This window comes from Gekko japonicus, unplaced genomic scaffold (assembly GCF_001447785.1).
Source record: "Gekko japonicus isolate JY-2015 unplaced genomic scaffold, Gekko_japonicus_V1.1 scaffold63, whole genome shotgun sequence".
Classification (NCBI taxonomy): Eukaryota; Metazoa; Chordata; class Lepidosauria; order Squamata; family Gekkonidae; genus Gekko; species Gekko japonicus.
Window position 1 is genome coordinate 2,206,781 of NW_015168654.1, and position 20,141 is coordinate 2,226,921.

Below are 20,141 nucleotides of genomic sequence, written 5' to 3' on the forward strand. Positions count from 1 at the left end.
CTGGGACTGAAAACAATATACCTGCTGTCTTGCTAGGATTTAGACCTCTTAACACTGCAAGCCTGCTGTTAAACAGCAAAGTTAGAACCCTGTATGGTGTGTCTGAGAAGAGCACAGTTGGGACAGCGACCTACTTTGTTACAGAAGACCAGGGCTAAAGCAGCTGAAAGAAAAAAGAAACCCTTGCAGGATGGTGGCCTAGCATTTGTGGAGTCTGGATTGGTAGGGACGAGAGGTTCTATAGCTGAAGGCTAGAAATCTTAGTCCAAAGCGGCTGGCTCTCAAACCCGTTCCAAACCATCATACAAATGTGGTGTGATCCAGATCATTCTCTGAGGCACCAGACAAAGGCCTGAGACTAAGGAAGAGCAAAGATACACACTTTTACTTGCAAAAGTATTTAAAAACTGGTACAAAAGATTAGTGATACGTTTTATACAGGACTTCTCCAAAGCTTTTCTCATTATCTTTACTAACCAGGGCCAACCTGCTTAGCTTCAGGCTAGCCTGCCCCCCCCTCCCCCCAATATCTAGCAATTGGTATTAAGAGGCATACTGCCTTGAGCACAGAGGTTCTAGGCCTAGATTCAGCTGTGTTGGTCTGAAACAGCAGAACAAAGCGTGTGAAAACTCTTAAGACAGTGACACATTGTGTGAATACTGAGCCTGATCATTTGGGCCATCCAGCTAGGCCACTGGCAGCCATTCTCAGGAAAATTTTTATAGCAGCCTTGCTGGGTGAGGCTTCTGCAGGTAGAAAAACTGGGAATGGAACCTAGGGCAGCCTGCCTGCAAAGTAGATGCTCTGTGACCAAATTTTAGATCTAGCTCAAATCTACTGCTTGCTCATTTTACTGCATTTAGTAGTACCACCTAGTGTTAAAAGTTTCCCTTTCTCCACTTTTCCCATCTCCTGTTCAAAACTATCCAGCTGCCTTCTTCAATGTGGAGAACTAGATTTTCTGTGATCAGCTAAAACTGGGAGGGGAGATAGCTTTTTATAAAGGGTACCACATGGAGGCAGGGGCGTAAACTACAGGGGGGCAACAGAGCTCAAGCCACCCCCAGATTTCCCAGTGAGAGGCAACGCAGCCCTCCCCCCCACCTGCCAGGTAGCATCATGAAGCTGCTCAGTCTGCAAGGTTCTCCAGTTCAGTCAGTTCTGTTTGTTTTCATAGCAGTTTTAAGTTCCTAGGAAGCCCAGGGCTGGTTTTGTTTGTTTTGGTAAAGATTAGAGGGGGAGGGGACCTTCAGTGGATAGTACTGCCTGTGAAGAAACAGAGAAAGAGCGTGGAAGAGGGAAGAGAAAGATCAATCCATCTCGCCTTGAAGAATGTATTTCGTGTAGCCTTCAGCACAGACTCTTATGTAAGTACAGCTAGGTTCAAGACCAGTAAGCACCTCAGAGACCAACAAGAATTTGGTGGTATAACCTTTGGAGAGTCAAAGCTCCCTTTGTTGGTATCTGGCGAAGTAAGCATTGGCTCTCAAAATCTTATACTGCCAAATTTTGTTGGAGCTGCGGTGGCTCAAGCGGTTAAGACGCTGAACTGCAGGCTGTGGAAGGTCAGTAGTTCAGCAGTTCGAGACCCGGGTGCCGCATGACGGAGTGAGCTCCCGGCTCTAGTTCCAGCTCCTGCCAACCTAGCAGTTCGAGAGCAAGAAATTGCAATTAGATAAATAGGGACCACTTCGGTGGGAAGGTGACAGCGTCCCATGCACCTTGGTGTTTAGTCATGCCGGCCACACGACCACGGAAACGTCTTCGGACAGCGCTGGCTCTTCGGCTTTGAAACGGAGATGAGCACCGCAACCCTAGAGTCGGACTCGACTGGCTTTCGAGCAAGGGAATCTTTACCTTTAAGGTGCTACTGAACTCAAATCTAGCCGTTGTACTGCAGGCCAACAAAGTTATCCCCTGAAATTATCTGACGTAAGTAATGGATCGAGAGAATTATGTTTTGCCTTCCCAGATGGCATGCGGAGAATTGCATTATTGCTGCATTCTGGTGGCCCTGCCTTAGAGAAAGAAATGGTCCCATCTCCATTTTATCTTTAGCCATGGGTGTGGGGGAGTGTTACCAAGGACCCCCTTCCTACCTAGATGTGTGTTGTCTGCCCTGATTCCATCCTGGCTGAATTTGCCTTGGCAGCCGTGTTAGGAGCAAGCAATGCTTTGCATTGGAGAAGGTGAGGCTAAGGCTGTCCTCAGGCTAAACTAAAGAGTGGCCAAAGCCTTGGGCAGGAGACTGATCCACTGACAGAATATGTGCATGCTTACCCATTGCCACAGGGGCTTGCAAAGCCAGGTACCCACCTTCATCTATCGACAGCAAACACACGTCTTTCTGAGTGCAAAATCTGATTACTGTCAAGCAGCCAGGTGAGCTGATTCCCTTTTGCTGACCTTCCGTCAATCAATAAAGAGTATTATTATTTTAAAAATGTCTCCTTGCCTACCAGCACTACCCCAGGCATGGAGGAAGCCACCACTCTGCCATCCATTTTCTCCACCCTCCCTGGATGCAGTCTGCTTTTATCACCTTTCTAGGAAGCCCCCCCCCCCCCCCTTTCATAGATTCTCATCCTGGACTCACCCTGAATTCCTGGACCTGATTTCTTTGAAACTATTTTGTTCTGGTTCCTATAACTATCACTTGCTCTGCTAGCCAAAAACTGTCTGGTCTCAGCCTCTCCATGGGCCCAAAGGCTGCCAATTCCACTTTTCTTTCTTTGGGACTTTAGGACATTTACTTGCCACGCAAGAGTACCCTTCTACTGCTGGCTTCACTTTTTCCTTGGAATCTTTGGAAGTTTCGCCTAAAGCTCCTACTCTCAACCTGTGGATTATCAAAATGGACAATGTACTACTGGAAGTTAAGGTGATTTTGGTGTCCAGGGATTTGCAGCTTCAGAGAAAAAGAAATGGACGGGATGGGAATACTGAGTATCCACTGTGTGAGTGGTGTAGTTGTTTAAGAGTTGGTCCAAGACTGTGGAGACCAAAGTTCAAATCCCCACTTAATCATGAAGTGCACTATGTGATCTCGGGGCTATCATACTCGCAGCCTAAGTTGTGAGGAAAAGAGAGGAGGAGGAGGAAGTATTTCCTTTCATACATGAATGAAATATTTACTCAGATTGTCTCAGTGAAGAAGTTCATGACATCTTTCTTCTTGCAGTGTCCTCTGTCTTTCAACATGGATTCTGTAAGGGAAGGTCTGGTCTCACTAACCTTTTAAGAGTTTTTTGAGGGGGCGAACAAATGCGGACAGGGGTGACCCAGTAGATGTTGTCTACCTAGACTTCCAGACATTTTTTATAAAGTTCCTCAACAAAGGCTCCTGTGTAAACTCAGCAGTCATGGGATAAGAGGACAAGTTCTCTTCTGGATTAAACTTGGTTGACTCAGCGTGCAACTGAAAAAAGGCAAATGCTATGCTGGGGATTATTAGGAAAGATTGAAAACAAATCAGCCAGTATCATAATGCCCCTGTATAAATCAATGGTGCGGCCTTATTTGGAATACTGTGTACAGTTCTGGTCATTGCACCTCAAAAAAGATAGCATTGGAAAAGGTGCAGAAAGGGCAACAAAAATTATTAAAAGGATGGAACACCTTCCCTACAAAGAAAGGTTAAAGAGGTTAGGACTTTTTAGCCTGGAGAAACAACAACTGAGGGGTGACATAACAGGTTTACAAAATTATGCATGGGATAGAGAAGGCAGAGAAAGAAGTACTTTTCTCCATTTCTCACAATGCAAGAACTTGTGGGCATTCAATTAAAGTAATAAGCAGTAGGCTTAGAATAAACAAAAGGAAGTACTTCAACCAAACAATAACACATGGAATTCCCTGCTGCAGGAAGTGGTGCTGACTACAAGCATAGATTGGATAAAAATGGTCCATCAGTGGCTATCAGGCACAAGGTATGGATGGAAGACTATGCCTGGGGCAGTGATGCTGTCTTCTTGGTGCTTGGGGGGGCAGCAGTGGGTGGGCTTCTGGAGTTTTGGCCTTGCTGGTGGACTTCCTGATGGCACCTGGGTTTTGACTACTGTGTGATACAGAGTGTTGGACTGGATGGGCCACTGGCCTGACCCACCATGGTGTCTCTTATGTTCTTATGACTCAGATTCAGATTATTATGAGTGAAAAAAATATTTTTAAAACCACAGAACTGTTGATGGCATATGATTTCTGGAAATACAAATAACTAGGAAAAAGGTTCGTTGTGGAAATAAATACAACGAGCTCTAGAAAGAGGCTCTGGGCGGGTGTCACTGCCTTGGACACTCAGTGTCAATTTGCTGTGGCGACCTCAGCAGGGTATAATGACACTGAGTCCACCATTTTTCCAGAGGAACTGATCTTTGCTACCTAAAGAACAGTTGTAATTATGAGTGATCTCCAGCCCTCACCTGGAGATTGGCGACAATGGTTCCCCAGAAGGGAATGGTTGGTTTGGAGGGTGGAGTCTATGGCTTTGTACCTGTCTGAGGTCCCACGCCTCCTGAAACCTCACCCTCTCCAGGCTCCATCCCTCACCTCTCCAGGAATTTCCCACCTGGAGTTGGCAACCATATCTCCTTCCCAGCCAATCATCAACTGACCCCTGCAGCCTCTCTCGTGCTGTCATACGGGGCACCTCAGCATATAAGGATACAGAGCCCACCATTTTCTCCAGGGGAACTGATCTCTGCCATCTGGAAAGCAGTTGTAATTCTGAGTGATCTCCAGCCCTCACCTGGAGATTGGACACATTTTACCTCAGAACAGCAAACTGTTTAGAATGTTAGAGGCAAAAGCCAATCAAGTCGCATATGCAAACGACCTCTGTGTTCCGAGGCAAAGGCCAATGAGGCTGCATATGCAAATAACCTCTGTGTTCTAACTGGCTGGAGGGGGGGGGAGAGGAACAGTAAACTGTTTAGAATGTTGGAGGTTAAACTTCAAGCAATGCAGCCAGTGGATAGGGACAGATTCTGAGTGGCACACCAGGGCGCCAACCAATTCCGGGGCGTGTGGAATATTCTAGAGAAGTGCCACCACCACCATTCGGCTTTTATATATAAGGGAGATTGCCCAGTGGCCCATTACATGAAATAGGATTGTAGGCTAGATGGATCACTGCCCTGGTTCAGAAGAAAAACAGCAGTACACCTATGAATTTCACCACAAAGGAACCAAAGTACTTTCAGAGGAGGCAGAGAGAGAAAGGGTTTGTACTTTGTGCTCCTCCTTTCCCAAGCCAAGGTGTTCTGTATGCAATTCAGGATTGCCAGCCAGCCTCCAGGTGGGGGCTGGAGATCTTCTGACCTGGAATTACAGCTGATCGGCAGACTCCAGAGAGGTCAGCTCCCCTAAAGAAAACGCTGCTTTAGAGGGTGGACACCATAGCACTATATCCCTAATCTTCAGACATTTCCCAACCCGGAGCTGGCAACCACAGCATCCATGTTAGTGACCCTGAGAGTAAAAATACAGGTCGGGGGGGCCAAGGGCCGAAGCTTTTGTGGGATTTGCTCCGTTGCAGTCCCGGCACTGCGGATGAGAGCCTCGTCGATGGAGTCGGTAGAAATCCAAAGTGCCGCCTCCTGCCAGTGACCCAAAGGCATCTTGGGGTACCTTAAAGAGGATTTCTTGAAGCAGAAGCTTGAGATACCTGAAGTGGCAGGGAGTTCCCGCGACTGCTGTTGGAGACTCCCCCCGGGAGGCGGGACGCAGCCAGAACGCCCTGCCTTTCCAGCTCCTCGGGGCTGAGGAAAACGCCCTGCAAGGGGGGCGGCCCGACGTCCAGCCTACACGGGGGTGGTTGGGCGGGAAGCCAAGCGTTTCTTCGGTTCCTCCCCCGCCCCGGCCGCTGACTGCTGCTCATTTGCCTGTCCTCGGAGGAGCTGCAGGCTCGCCTCCCGCAAGGGCGGTTGGGACAAGGCTGCCAGGCGGAAGCGGGATGGGGCGTAGCGGCGCCGGACTCTGCGGCTTCGGTGAGCGCGCCGTCTCCTTCTGGCCCCCCCCCACCCCCCACCCCGCCTGCAAGCTCAGGTCCTGTCGCCTCGCCCCGAGGGACCCCCGCCGGGCTGATCCGTGCCATCCCCCCCCCCAGCCTGCTCTCCCCCCACCAATTTATTAAGCAGCCTGCCTGTTGCTGAAACCGCCGCCCGATTTCCGCCCCAGCCGTCTGTAGGGTTTTCACGGCCAGAGATGAACAGAGGTAGTTACCATTGCCTGCCTCTGCATAGCAACGCTGGACTTCCAAGGCAGTCGCCCATCGAAATACCGTCTAGGGCCGACCCTGCTTAGCTTCCCAGCACTGTTCCCTCTAAGCTGAGTTAGTGTGAGCCAGCTCACAGTTTTTTAGCCCCCGACTCACACATTTTTGTCTTAGCTCAGGAAGGATGGCTCCAGAGCAAACTAATGTATGCAGCAGCCAAATCGCTCGCTCACAATGCAGAATTTTTGTTCACAAGACTCCACAGCTTAGAGGGAGCATTGCTTCCCAGACAGATTGGTATCAGGCTAGCCTGGGTGTTTTCTGACTGAAGCTCCCCAGCCGGCAGGGTCTCAAGTAATTACTCCCAGCATTCTACAATTAGGGATACATCAATCTCCAGTGTTGACATATTTATTTCCTTCACTGTTTCCACCCCAGAACTGAACCCAAACAAATGGCTACCACACAAACTAAGCTTATTATTCCTATTTGATTCTTGTATACGTTAAAACATTTTCATTATGTTGTATAATAATTTACTGCTCACCAATGCTCCCGCTAAGCTGTGGAGTCTTGTGAGCAAAAATTCAACTTGGTGAGCTACTGGCATTAAAGTTGTGAGCGAGCGATTTGGCTACTGCATAAATCAATTTGCTCTGGAGCCATCCTTTTTGAGCTAAGACAAAAATGTGTGAGCCGGAGGCTAAAAAACTGTGAGCTAGCTCACACTAACTCAGCTTAGAGGGGACACTGCTGCTCACCCTCTATATGTATGGACTGGTAATTTCCAATTTTGTTTCTGTCTCTGTCTTGACTCTAGTTGGCCCTTCTTAGCAACTAACTCCCCCCTCTCTCTTGCTATATGTAAGGGTTGAGGAAATTCTGTTCCCCTGTGTCTGAGGAAGTGTGCTTGCACACGAAAGATTATACCCAGAATAAAACTTTGCTGGTCTTAAAGGTGCCACTGGACTCAAACTGTGTTCTACTGCTTCAGACCAACACGGCTTCCCAGTAGATGTTGTCTACCTAGACTTCCAAACACAGCTACCCACCTGGATCTGATATATTCCTGCAAGCGCTTGGTTAGATATGCTCCCTGGGGCTTCTGCATTTCTGCTGCCTTCTCCACAGAAGCCCTGTTCCACCCCCTAACTTGCATCTCCCCCCCCCTCCATGTGACTTTTGCAGATGCAAGGCATGGGCTCCAGCGGCTGATGAGCAGTGGCATCTCACTGGTGGTGATCGGCCACTTGAATTTGGTGCTGGGTGCCATTGTCCACGGCTCTGTTCTGCGCCACGTGGCCCGACCCAACCACACCATCACTTCTGAGTATGCCGTGGCCAACATCATTGCTGTGGTCTCTGGTTTTTTGGTGAGTGATCTCGGAAGAGATTTTAGGGTTAAAAATCAGGGGCATCCAAATGACCAGGTAGTCCGAAATGCGGCACAGTGGGACAGATGCTTCTTGTGGCCTACACAGGAGCAAGTACGTTGCATTGTGGGCAAAGATGGTGGTGAAAGGAAGGATGGGGCTGGGGGCGGACCCTGGCTCCCTGCTGCAGGATTTGAGCCTGTGGGTCAGCCTGCCCCTCCAGCTGTGTCTAGGTAGGAGGGGGCATTTACATCTGGCTGCACCAATGACCACCCCTCCTGTCTGGTTTTCCTAGAGCATTGCTACAGGCATTGTAGCTATCCTGGTGTCTCGGAATCTCTCCCACCGCCCTCTGGTGAGTGCCCATTCCTAGCCCGGAAGTTGCCCTGGAACCACTCCTTCTCTTGCCCAGACTTTGCTCCTTGCAGGGCCTCATTCCAGCAGCGGGCACCGCACCTGGCCTACTAGCAGGCCTTCTGCCAGGAGCTGCCAGCCCCTCCCAAGCCCGCCACTCTTTGCCTTTCAAGGTGTGGCCCAGTCTCCGGGCATGCTCACGTCAATTTCCAGACAAACGTCTAAGCTGATCTCTGATGTGTGTTGAAAGACTGTGGGTTCAGACCCAGTGAGTGAGGCACCTGCTCCCTCAGGTCCCGGCTGTCTCTCTTCCTCCACTGGTAGCACCTTTGCACTCTGGTCTTTGCAGAGATGCTCAGCGGAGTTGCTCCCTTCCCCCAGCGGTAGCAGCCCAGGGGGATACTCCAGGACTAAGCTACAGCTTCCCTGTCCCTGCCATTCTCTATCTGTTTTCAGTTTTGGGTCTTGCTTGTGGTCGCCCTGGCAAATGCCTTAATCTCGGGAGCCTGCTGTGTGGGACTGGCAGTCGCCATCTCTCTCACCGTTGCCAATGGTGGCCGCCACCTCCTTGCTGGATGCAACAGTTCTGCCCTTCCAGCTGAGACACACATCACGACCAACGAGTGCCCTTTTGACACCACCCGCATCTATGTGAGTGGACGCCTGCATGCTGCCGCTACGATCATTTACCTTTCACCTTGAATCCCCTGGCTCGGCCATCCGACTCACACCCCTCTGCCCTGCAGGATACGGCTCTGGTCCTTTGGCTCGCCTCCTTAGTGATGGCAGCAGTGGAGGCTGGTCTCTCCGCCTGGTGCTGCGCAGCATTGCTTTCCCTGCGTGGAATTGGTCCCTGCGCTGCTTCCTACAAAGTGGTCTTGGTAAGAGAGTCCTCTGGCTCCCCTTTTGAGGTACGGCTTCTGCAGTATTTTCTTCAGCTGAGCCCCCCAAGATGTGTGTGTGTGTGTGGGGGGGGGTGTAGGTGAGGAAATGGGCTCCCCAAGCCCCATCTACCACCATGCTTGACTCTCTCGTGCCTTCTCCTTGTCCTCTCTTTCCAGCTCCAGGAGCCAACTCCACAGAAAGAGGCTGCAGAGGAAGGCTGTGGAGGCGAGCCTCATCACCAGCTGCTGCTTGAAGTGGCCAAAAGACCCTCCTAGGAAGGAGAAGTGGGCTCAGGGAAAGACCAGCAGCACCCTACCCAGGGGGGTTCTTCCGCCAAACTGGAGAAGAACTTTGAAGGACAACAAGGTTCCCGGGAGCTGTCTTGCAAAAACCAGAAGAGACACTATGAAGCCAGTTTACCAGGGCCGACCCACCCACAGCCCAGCCACTCACAGATGAGACAGATTCCCAGAGCACATCCCTGCACACTTCTAGAGCACAGGTGTCAAACAGAAGGCCCAGGGGCTGGAAGTGGCCTGTCCAGGGCTCTTATGCGGCCCATGACCAACTAGTGCAAGGGAGGGAACAGGAGACTGCTTGGGGGGGAGTGGGTGGAGCCACTCTGATTGTGGCTTCAGCATGGCGGAACAGCCTTGTTTGCAGCAGCCAAGCAGTGTGGGAGCGTCTTGCCCAGTGCTGCACAGCTGGCTCTCCAGTCCTTACGGATTTTCCTTTGCACACACACACACCCTGCCCATGGGGGCCTTGCAGTGAGGACACACCAACTCAGAGCTTACCAACTGCTGTCCTTTATACAGTTTCTATCTCTGGTACCTGGCATTCTGTTTTATGGCACACATGGCCTTGCCCAACAAAGTGACGTTTATGTCAGATGTAGCCCTCATAACAAATGTCAGCATTTAAAAAAATACATGATGCAGAGCAAGAAGATCAGTAGTCTTTAGGCTCTAAGCCCCAAGAAATCAAATCTACAGGCCAACACCAGCCCCCAGCCTCCTCTTTGCACTATAATCTTTTAAATTACCAGGAGACTTCTGAGTGTGTAGAACTGGTCTTTCCCCACCACCATTGTCCCTCAGCCAGCCCTTGTGTATCTGGAATGAAGGGAAGGGCCAAGTCAGGCACAAAACAGCACATAAGCTTTCCAGTTCTCCACAATTCTTTATTAGGCTAGATGCTAACAAAATAAATAAACGCTTCCTTGTGTTAAAAGCCCCTTTAAGCTGAACTCTGTAGCACTGCAGGGGATGGGTGGTTAGAACCTCTCTCTGTGCTATGTTCTCTGCTTGCAAGGAGATTGGTCTCAACAGTATCCCCCATTCTACCATCTCATTCAGCTGCTTGTGTTGATTCACAGAACCCCTGCCTCTTTACAACCTTGCTATAATCAGCATGTATCATTATCCCAGGTTCTAAAGAGCATCTCTTACCTTTATCTCCCTCTTCATCAACCAGGATAGGGCAGGATAGCTAGAGAGGCCATAACATTCAAAGCCCTGCCAAAGTAGGGACCGTGAGGACCCTAACAGAATCACCCTACGTATAAGGGCAAGCTTCAAGCTCAGTAGCACCTTAAAGACCAACAAGGTTTGACTCTCGAAAACGTATACCCTGGAAATTTTTTCGGTGTCTAATATGCTACGGGACTCGAATCCTGCTCTTCTACTTCAGGCCAGTACAGCTACCCACCTGAAACTATCCTATGTATATTTACTCAAAAGTAAGCCCCACTTTGTTCAGTGGGACACTCTCAGGTAAGTGCGCAAAGGACAGAAGACAAAGCAACACACCTTGCAAACGTGGGAGTGGCTGAGTTAGAAGGCACCTGAAGGCTGCCCTGAGACAGTTGGGGGGGGGGGGAGTAAAGGGTGCTCAGGCTTCCCACGCTAGAGCCAGCCAGCAGTGCTGAGAAACTCCTTTATGCAACTGAATCTGGCTTCTACAGCAGGAAGCCTGTGTGTCCCCTGCATCCTTCTCCCCCTTTGCGCTCTTTCCTCAACGCAAGGCACCTCAGCTCCTGTGACCATGAGACGCAGGGCACCTGGTGGAACGCAGGCTGGCAATGGAGAAAGGGGAGCAAAACCGCCATCCCACTGTGGCCAGCTTGCTCTTTTCTTGGATTGCCCACAGATGGCTGTCCTGGCAGGGGCTTTACCCTCTCTTCTCTGCAGCCACCCAAGTGTTGAGATGAGAGCACAGAGGAGGGTGGGGGGCTGTTGGCGAGGAGGGGCCTTTTACTCCCATCCCTGGCACGAGGCCCACAGCTCAGGGAGGCTTGCGGCTTACCCTTCCTCCTGTCCCTCCAGCTGTCGGCTTTTTCGAGGCAGAAACCACTAGCTGTACTGGGCAATGGAGCGGGCACTAAATGGGGCAGTGGTGCTCAGAAGAGCTGCAGGTGGCATGCCGAAGAGTCACGTGGCTTCCGAGCCACTGAGTGAACATCCCTGGTCTAAAACTATAGTAGACATGAGCTGCCTTCCCAGCAATAGTTGGAGGAAACGCAGAAGCCAGGGAAAGCAGGGCGGGGCCACCCCCCACAAAGACAGGAACCAGAGTAGTACAGAGAATATATATGTTTAATTACTGGAGAATAAATAGCAAGGGAGGGGGGCCCCTTCCTGGAAGGGAACAGTCTGTGGCGGGTGTGGAGCAGGAGACCCCGGCTCACTGGAAGGAGAAGCTGGTGGTGGGTAGCCCCCCACACCACTGGTTGATGAACTTGAGGACATCCTGGCAGGCGGGACTGTGTGACATCTGCGAGGGAGGGCAAGACAAAAGCCGGGGGGGAATAAGAGCTGGCCGTGCTGTCATAGGCAGCCCAGGGGCTGAGCCTTGCTCTTCCAGCCCCGCTCCATCGCTTTCTGCACTCTTCCCACCCTGCACACCTTCTCCCCTCCCCCCAATCCACCCTCACCTTAACAGCCATCAGAAACTTGTTCCAACTTTCCTTGTTGGCTTGCTTGCCGGGCCGCTTGAATTCCACTTTGTTCCTCAGCACAGGATAGCCTGGGAAAGGGGAAGAGAGATTCAGGACTTCTGATGCCCCACTTGTTTTTCTTGAGGTACGGGGCAATGTTCCCTCTAAGCTGTGGGGCCTTGTGAGCAAAAATTCTACTTTGTGAGTGACTGGCATTAAAGTTGTGAGCAAGCTGTTTGGCTACTGCATTAATTAGTTTGCTCTGGAGCCATCCTTCCTGAGCTAAGACAAAAATGTGTGAGCCAGAGGCTAAAAAACTGTGAGCTAGCTCACACCAACTCAGCTTAGAGGGAACACTGGTACGGGGTCTGACTCCCAGGAGCCGAGGAGAAGGTCCTCTCCCCTCCTTTCTGCCTGGGATGGAGGCAAGGCTTTCCTCCTGTGCAGGTTATGCTGGGCTCATGACTCAGTTGGCAACCCTGTACGTATGCTTCCTGGAAAGCAAATCCTCAAAGGGAAGGGAAATGGGGCAGCTCCCAGCAGCGACACACAAATCCTCCTAGACCAGCCGCCTTTGATAGGTATGAGCAGCTGGAAAACACTGGTTATTTATGTATTTATTAAATGTATACCCTGCCCTACCCCAAAAATGGGCATCAGATGGCTTACAACATAAAACCAACAAACAATAAAACAATGAATAGCAGTAGCAGAGAAAACCAAGACCCAAGCCTCATGAAATAATTACCCCAAGAAATTCCAGTGCCGAAGTAATACCCAGGACAGCAGGGCACTGGAAAAGGTCATGAACAGAGCCATGGGCAGGACCGGGGGGTGGGGGGGATGTTTTTAGAAAGTTTTTAGAAAGTTCTGTTCCCCACCGCAGCTCAAAAAGAACCCCCCAAAGTGGGTCTCCAGCAAGGACTTTGAGCTAGTCCAAAATATTATATACTCAGTAGGACTGTCACTCGGTTACAAGTGGACAATCGTGCACTTCAATTGATTTGTGTATTGATTAAATTTGGACACATGGCCGTAAGTCAAACGAGGCAACGAGGCACTCGGCTCCTCGCGGGGAAGGGCAGGGGCCCAAGTTGCAAAGAGGAGAGACCTCGGGGCTCTTTCCTTGAAGGGTGTGCTGAGGATGGCGCACCAGCACTTGGCTGTGCCTCAGTCCTAGCGGCAGGCAGGTGCCCTTGAAACACAGCGTTCCCTCGGCTCTCTCACAGGAGGGGATGCCTCTTCTGAGATGGAGCAGGCTTCCTGGCACAGTGCAGCACTATACTCAAATCCAGAAGGCATCATTTACAAAGAGGCATTTTCCTCCTGAGAGAAGAAAGGGAATGCCTCCTCCAAGGGCACTTTTTGGAAGCGCGCATATTTTTGCTCTCAAATAAATGTGCTGTATATTTTAACCAATCCTGATGCTTTGCATGATCGATCATCCAACCCTCCTGCATGTAAGAGAACTTGAGACCAGGACCAAGAGGGATGCGGTCAGTGTGGCTTAGGCTGAAACGTGAGACATGAAACACCAGCCGGATGAAGAAGGGCAGAGAGCCCTCTGCAAGACTGCTTTTAGCTCCAGGGCCACCCCTCTTTGCCACCCTCAGCGCTGCCTCCGCCCCCAGCCGCTCTGCCCTCTCCTCACCTGTGATAAGGCAGGGCAGGGAGCGCACACCTGTGCTCACCGCCACTAGCGAGGCCTCATAGCTGTCACGCTCGTCCCGCGGCAGCACCTGCTCCAGCCGCTGGTCCATGGACATGGTGAGCACCCAGTCGCGGATCTCCTCCCGCTGCTCTTCCTGCCACACATGAGCAAGCCCTCTTAGTGAGACCGAATGCGCCGTATGCCCAGTGGTGGGACAGGAGGGGACTATCGGGGGGGGGGGGTGTTCGTCAGTGTGCAAGTGGGATGGGCAAGGACCATCCTCCCCTCCCTGGCCCTTGGGAGCCTCAGCAGAGGACAGCAGGACTCACCGCCACATGCTGCTTGGCAGGCAGCGGCACCTCATAAGGGATGTCTGTATTTTGGAAGTCAGAGTGGTCCAGAGCGTCGAGGGAGCCCTCCTCAATAGCCTTGGGAGAATGAATGTGAGCTGGTGAGACGGAACGTGACCCCAACTAGTCCCACTCAGCTGCCACCACTGCCCTGACCCAGGGTCTTCAGGCACTACTCACATCTGTCAGGTCAAGGAAGCGGTTAGGTTCAGGAATATAAAGGCCATGTTCTCCCAGCCAACTTCCTGGAGATGGGGTGGAGACAGAAAAAGAAGGTGGCATGAACAGGAAGACGTGGCTGGGGGGGGGGGGCAGAGCACACGCCGGAGTGATCTAGTTTGGGCCTCTGCGTCCCACTGACAGTGTGGTTACAAAGGTCCGATAAAACCTAAAGACTTGCCAAGAGAACAGAAAATCGCCTTTCTTGCTTCTGTAACACTGAGAGGCAATGCGGTGTAACGGTTACGAGCAGTGGACTTTAATCTGGAGAGCTGGGTTTGATTCCCCACTCCTCCACATAAAGCCCGCTGGATGACCTGGCTAGTCACAGTTCCCTCAGAACTCTCTCAACCCCACCCACCTGTTGTGGAGAGAGGAAGGGAAGGCAAGGCAACTGTAGGCTGTTTTGAGACTCTCTAAGGCAGAGAAAAGCAGGGTATAAAAACCAACCCTTCTCCTAACCCAGCCAGTTACAAGAGGCAGGCAAGCAGAGCCTGAAACTTGCCTAGAAGTAAAGAGCTGCTCAAGTCCTCCTCCCTGGCTGGGGCCTTTCTTGCAGGAGTTGCTAGGGTGGTTCTCCAATGAGCCTCAGGGGAGTCTGAGTTGTACCTGGCACTGGCAGTATCAAATGTGGGAACAGCCACAGAATGCCACTGGTAGGCGGACTCCAACCCCTGCTCTGTTATACCACTTCAGTACCACCACTGCCCTGTCCCCCAAGGCATCTCTGCAGGAAGTGTTTGCAGGCAGCAATCCAGTCTCTGAGATGGGGCAGAGTTCCTTCTTGGGAACACGGTATAATGCGAACTCCTGGGATGGGACAGCAGTTCAGAGGCATGTGCATTCACACATCTGGATCACAGAACTGGGCAGGGTTTTCTCGCTGGAGCTTCTGCGATGGCTGGCCCAGCATCCCCAGTGCCCTCCCTGTGCAGGACCAGGGGTGCAGCCATCTCCAGCCTTGGCTCTGCATTCCACCCTGGAACTGGTCAGCAGTGGCGTCCTTGAGCTCTGGAGCTATTCAAGAGCCCTGGAAGCGAGCACAAAGAGCTGGCCGCTAGTTCCAACTAGCCTTGAGCGATGGCGGCTCCCTTGATCTCGAGCATTACCGGTGTTGGTTTCAGCTGGAGGCACCGGAAACGGAGCCTGCACCACCCTTCATGCAGTGCGCTTGACCTCTCAACAGCCCCCCCTTCCCCACGGCCCTCTCACCTTGGCTGCGGTCCCAGCTTCATAGAAGGCCTTGTCTGCAGGGACGATGTCCGTGTGACGTAGCAAGGAGATGGAAAGCTTTGCTGCCACAGTGTCCTGAGAGGCAAACATCCTATTAGCTCCAGCATCGGCCCCCTGGCTCTGGTCCTCCACGGAGCCTCAACTCCCCATTGCCTTTCGGTGGCACAAACCCCACCCCCACCCCCCGAGTAAAAAGCCCCATTCACCCAACTTGATCTGGCTGCCCTCAGTGTAGGACTTTAACCCTCAGCTCTGAAAAAGGATACAACCAGTGCTCCCTCTAAGCTGAGTTAGTGCGAGCTAGCTCACAGTTTTCTAGCCTCCAGCTCACACACTTTTGTCTCAGCTCAGGAAGGAAGGCTCCAGAGCAAACTAATTCATGCAGCAGCCAAATCACTCGTTCATAACTTTAATACCAGTAGCTCACAAAGTAGAATTTTTGCTCACAAGACTCCACAGCTTAAAGGGAGCACTGGATACAGCTCACAAGTGCTTCCAGGCAAGGTCCTCTTTGGTGTTCTTCTGGAACAGGACAGACTCTCTTTTATGAATGAATGGAGGGGGGGCAGATTTAAAGAGGGCAAGTGGTGGGGGACAATACTTGGGGCCTAGTTCTTTCCACCCCTCCTCTTAGATGTGGGGAAAGTGTCCGGGGACATGAGAACTGATAAAAAAATTATTTCCCCAAGGAGAACGGGGATCTGAATGTCCTACTTCCTCGCTCAAGAAGGCTTGTCTGAAAGAGCTTCATCCTCTTAATGGGACGGTACTAAGAGTGCCTGATGTTAACTGGGTCAGAACCTAGGCCATCTGAATGAGGTCCCGTCCTGCTGACATCACAGAGAAAGGACCTTTCACAAGAGATAAAACGGACCGCAACACCAGTGGCTGGGAGGTGGGAGTAAGATTTTCAGCCGTTTGGTCTAGAACGATGTTAAAAGCACATCTGAAATAGAGCAGTGAAGCTTAACGCATCAGATGGAAAGGGAAGCTCTGGCATGACAGAGGAGATCTGCCCACCAGTCCTAATGCGGAGATGCTGCAGCGTGTTCACACTCCTCTATCTGGGGAGCAAATGGTCAAAGCCAGCCTTGAAACTCAGGGCAATCCAGATGTGGCCAAATAGTTCTCTCAGTATTCCACTCATTCGAGAACACTGCTGTGCAAGCAGAGGTGTGAGAGCAAAAGGAAAAGTGTTTTTATAATGTGCTTTTGGACTGCAGTTTCTAGAAGGGGGGTGCCTTTGTAATTGAATGGTTGCAAAAGACTAGGAACAAAAGTAAATCCAAGGTAAAAGCAGGGGTTGCACCGGACCTAAATGGGGAAGGGTCCAAAACAGCCTGCCAAGATCGTTTCCCTCTAGGGAGTCCCACTGGAGGGCCCCAGAAGATTGGGTCCAGCCAACCTGACAGAAATTGTGCTAGATTTGGGGGGGAGGGGGGGAGGAGAGGCTCATAACAGAAGCAGGCTTAGAGTTGGTGTCCATTAGCTGTGTAGGCTGTCGGGGACGGTTGGATCCAGACTAAATGGGCCATTTTCACTGATTTCCCTCCTGCTGCTGCAGACCCCTTCATGTCATTCCTCAGGGCCCCCTATCTCGTGGGAGCAGCAGTTTGTGGTGGTCGGAGAGGGTTAGAGTGGTTGAGGGGTTCCAGAAAGCTTTTGATAAAGTTCCTCATCAAAGGCTCCTAAGTAAGCGCAAAAATCATGGGATAAAAGGACAAGTCCTTTCGTGGATCAAAAACTGGCTAATAAATAGGAAACAGAGAGTGAGTATAAATGGGCAATTTTCTCAGTGGAGGGTGGTAAGCAGTTGGGGTACCACAGGGATCAGTACTCGGTTCAATGCTTTTTAACTTGTTCATTAATGATTTGGAGTTGGGAGTAAGCGGTGAAGTGGCTAAATTTACGGATGATACAAAGTTGTTCAGGGTGGTGAAAACCAGGGAGGATTGTGAGGCACTCCAAAGGGATCTGTCAAGGATGGCCAAGTGGGCGTCAACACAGCAAATGGGGTTCAGTGTGGCCAAGTGTAAAGTGATGCACATTGGGGCAAAAAATCCTAAGTATAAATACACGTTGATGGGGTCTGAACTGGCAGAGACTGATCAAGAGAGAGATCTTGGAGTTGTAGTAGATAACTCACTGAAAATGTCGAGGCAGTGTGTGACTGCAATAAAAAAGGCCAATGCTATGCTGGAGATTATTAGGAAGGGTATTGAAAACAGATCAGCCAATATCATAATGCCCCTGTATAAATCAATGGTGCAACCTCATTTGGAATACTGTGTGCAGCTCTGGTCACCACACCTTAAAAACGATATTATAGCTTTAGAAAAAGTGCAGAAAAGGGCAACTAGATTGATAAAAGGGTTGGAACACTTTCCCTATGAAGAGAGGTTAAAGCGCTTGGGGCTCTTAAGCTTGGAGAAATGACGACTGAGGGGTGACATGATTGAGGTTTGTAAGATTATGCATGGGATAGAGCAGGTAGAGAAAGAGGTACTTTTCTCCCTTTCTCACAATACAAGAACTCGTGGGCACTTCATGAAATTGCTGAGCAGTCGGGTTAGAATGGATAAAAGGAAGTACTTCTTAACCCAAGGAGTGATTAACACATGGAATTCACTGCCACAGGAAGTGGTGGCGGCTACAAGCATGGACGGCTTCAAAAGGGAATTAGATAAGCATATGGAGCAGAGGTCCATAAGTGGCTATTAGCCACAAGGTATAGATAGGAACTCTCCCGCCTCTTGTAACTGGTTCGGGGGGGGGGGGGGCAACAGGGGGGGGGCTTCTAATGTCCTGGCACCACTGCTGGACCTCCTGATGGCACCTGGTATTTTTGGCCACTGCGTGACAGAGTGTTGGACTGGATGGGCCTTTGACCTGATCCAGCATCGGCATCTCTTATGTTCTTATGAGGGGGAAGCAGGAAAGTTCCATTCCACTGATGCAAAATTTAGTCTGGATCCAACCCAGAGACTCCAGAGCAAAAGGGCTGAATTGGGATTCATATTACTTCCCCACCTGGTCTGAACAAAGATTTGGGGTTACTCACCCATGACAGGTGTGAACTAACTTAGTATAACGAGCAAATGGACTCTGTATTCTTCTTGATAAAATCTGCATTTTACAGAATTGCTTTTCATCTGGTACTTCCTGTGTCTCATGGCCCCAGACCCTGCTGTTGATTTTTTTAAAAAATATTGGTATATAAAATGACGACACACTGAGGATCCCTTTGTTGCATCTGAGAAAGAGGGCTCCAGCCCACAGAAGCTTATGCTGGAAGAAAATTCTGTTGATCTCTAAAGGGCCACAAGGCTCTTGTTTAGTTTTGCTAACGTGGATACCCCTCTGGACCTCAACATCTGGAATTCTTGCTCTGATGGTAAGACCGTGCCCTTCTTTCAGGTGAAGCCAACCCAGGTGCCCATCCCTGCCACGAAGGACTTCACCACATGGTCCCAAGGGCAGCATCTAGCTGTGGCCTGTGCCTGCCCTCCTTCACTCACCAACTGCTTGATACTCTGGGCTGCAGCCCGTGTGGCATAGTAGTGGGACACAAGCAGCATGGTCTCAAACTCCTCGTGAGCAGGAGTGTTGGCTTCACTTGACTTCACCAGGTTCTCGCACTGTGGGTGAAAGGGAGACGGGGAGGCCAGTTAATGTGTAGCAGAGCCCTCACCAGCCAGCAGTGTCACAGCTGGAAGCCAGCCGTTCTTTCAGATTAAAGAGATGCACTTGTTGTTTTTAAGGAAGCAAATACAAAAAGGCATGAGGTTATGATTTTTCAGAAAGAGGCAGGTGCTAGCCAGTTGCACGGGGAAGGAGCCACAGTTCACCGGCAGAGCACCTGGTCCCTAGTCCAGTCTCTAGCAGTATCTCCATCTGAAAGGATCTTAGCTGGGAAAAAGGCCTTTCTCTGCCAGCTGCTGCCACTCAAGGTAGACAATACAGAGCTTGAGGGATTGCTGCAGTGACTCAGTATAAGAGCACCTTCACCTATTTGAGATGCCATCCGTTATTTTGTATACAGGCAGTATGTCATTAAACACCTGGACTCTGGGCACTTGTGAAACCACCAGGACCTCATTTCCTCAGAGTTCAAAGGCAACCTTTGAGGAAGATCCAAGAGGTGAAGCCATCAAACCAGACAATCACAAATCTGCTGGGCAGGAGGTGATGGTGAAAGACCCAACCCTGGGGACTGTGAAGATTGTCTCATCACACCGTTCTTCTACTGCAGGGAAACCTTTTATCTGGATCATGGAATAGGGTTAAACCCCAAATAACATGGGAGAAAAAAAGACTCCCTTGACAGCTGGCTGAAGCAAGGCCATTTCAAGAGAGGCACTCCTGTCCCGGAGAGTTCCACAAGCACAAACGTTCACATCGCAAGCCCCAGAGGTCTCTCTTTAGTTACAACAGGGACTTCTCTGGATCAGAACCAGATTTTCCTCAGCAAGCCTTTCCTGTATTCTGAACGTCACCTGAAGCTAAGGGGATACTGAAAAAGAGAGCCTCTCCCACTGAGCACTGCTCTCCTTGCAGAGCTGCTCAACAGCAAGTGCCTAGAACCTGTGGTTGCCTCTGGATTTGGTGCTCCAGAGGAGACTCGGCGAAGGCCTGCCCACAGATCTTATGCTGCTGGTGCTCCTCTGGCCACCGAGCACCATAAGCTGACAAGAACCTTTCCCAGCAACCAGGGGCCTGCCCAAGCTCCTGCGGCACTCACCAGGTTGGAAAGCACGTCCCGCAGGTCAGCCCAGCTGCCATAGGCCTCCGCGTTGTTCATGCCAGCTACATTCACCATCTCCACAAAGAGCCGTTTGTAAATGTTGAAATTCTGCATGGGGAGAGGAGGGGAGAAGAAGAAGAAGAAGAAGAGATTGGATTTATACCTTGCCCTTCACTTGG

General features: G+C 50.8%; 2 protein-coding genes across 2 annotated transcripts in view; one reads left to right on the forward strand and one right to left on the reverse strand.

Moving 5' to 3' along the window:
* Positions 1-5,896: 5,896 nt before the first annotated feature.
* On the forward strand, positions 5,897-9,381 carry KRTCAP3 (keratinocyte associated protein 3). The gene is made up of 6 exons (XM_015415170.1): positions 5,897-5,988; positions 7,404-7,588; positions 7,884-7,943; positions 8,399-8,593; positions 8,689-8,853; positions 9,004-9,381. The coding sequence occupies exons 1-6, from the start codon at positions 5,955-5,957 to the stop codon at positions 9,100-9,102; spliced, it is 738 nt and encodes a 245-aa protein (XP_015270656.1). The 5' UTR covers positions 5,897-5,954; the 3' UTR covers positions 9,103-9,381.
* Positions 9,382-11,365: 1,984 nt separating this feature from the next.
* IFT172 (intraflagellar transport 172) overlaps positions 11,366-20,141 on the reverse strand; it is a 43,247-nt gene continuing 34,471 nt past the window's right edge. Inside the window, 9 exon segments of the mRNA XM_015415158.1 lie at positions 11,366-11,602; positions 11,763-11,854; positions 13,417-13,570; positions 13,746-13,844; positions 13,947-13,970; positions 13,973-14,011; positions 15,198-15,293; positions 18,737-18,856; positions 19,960-20,070. Of these exon segments, the coding sequence (XP_015270644.1) occupies positions 11,513-11,602; positions 11,763-11,854; positions 13,417-13,570; positions 13,746-13,844; positions 13,947-13,970; positions 13,973-14,011; positions 15,198-15,293; positions 18,737-18,856; positions 19,960-20,070 (825 nt within the window). The 3' untranslated portion in view covers positions 11,366-11,512.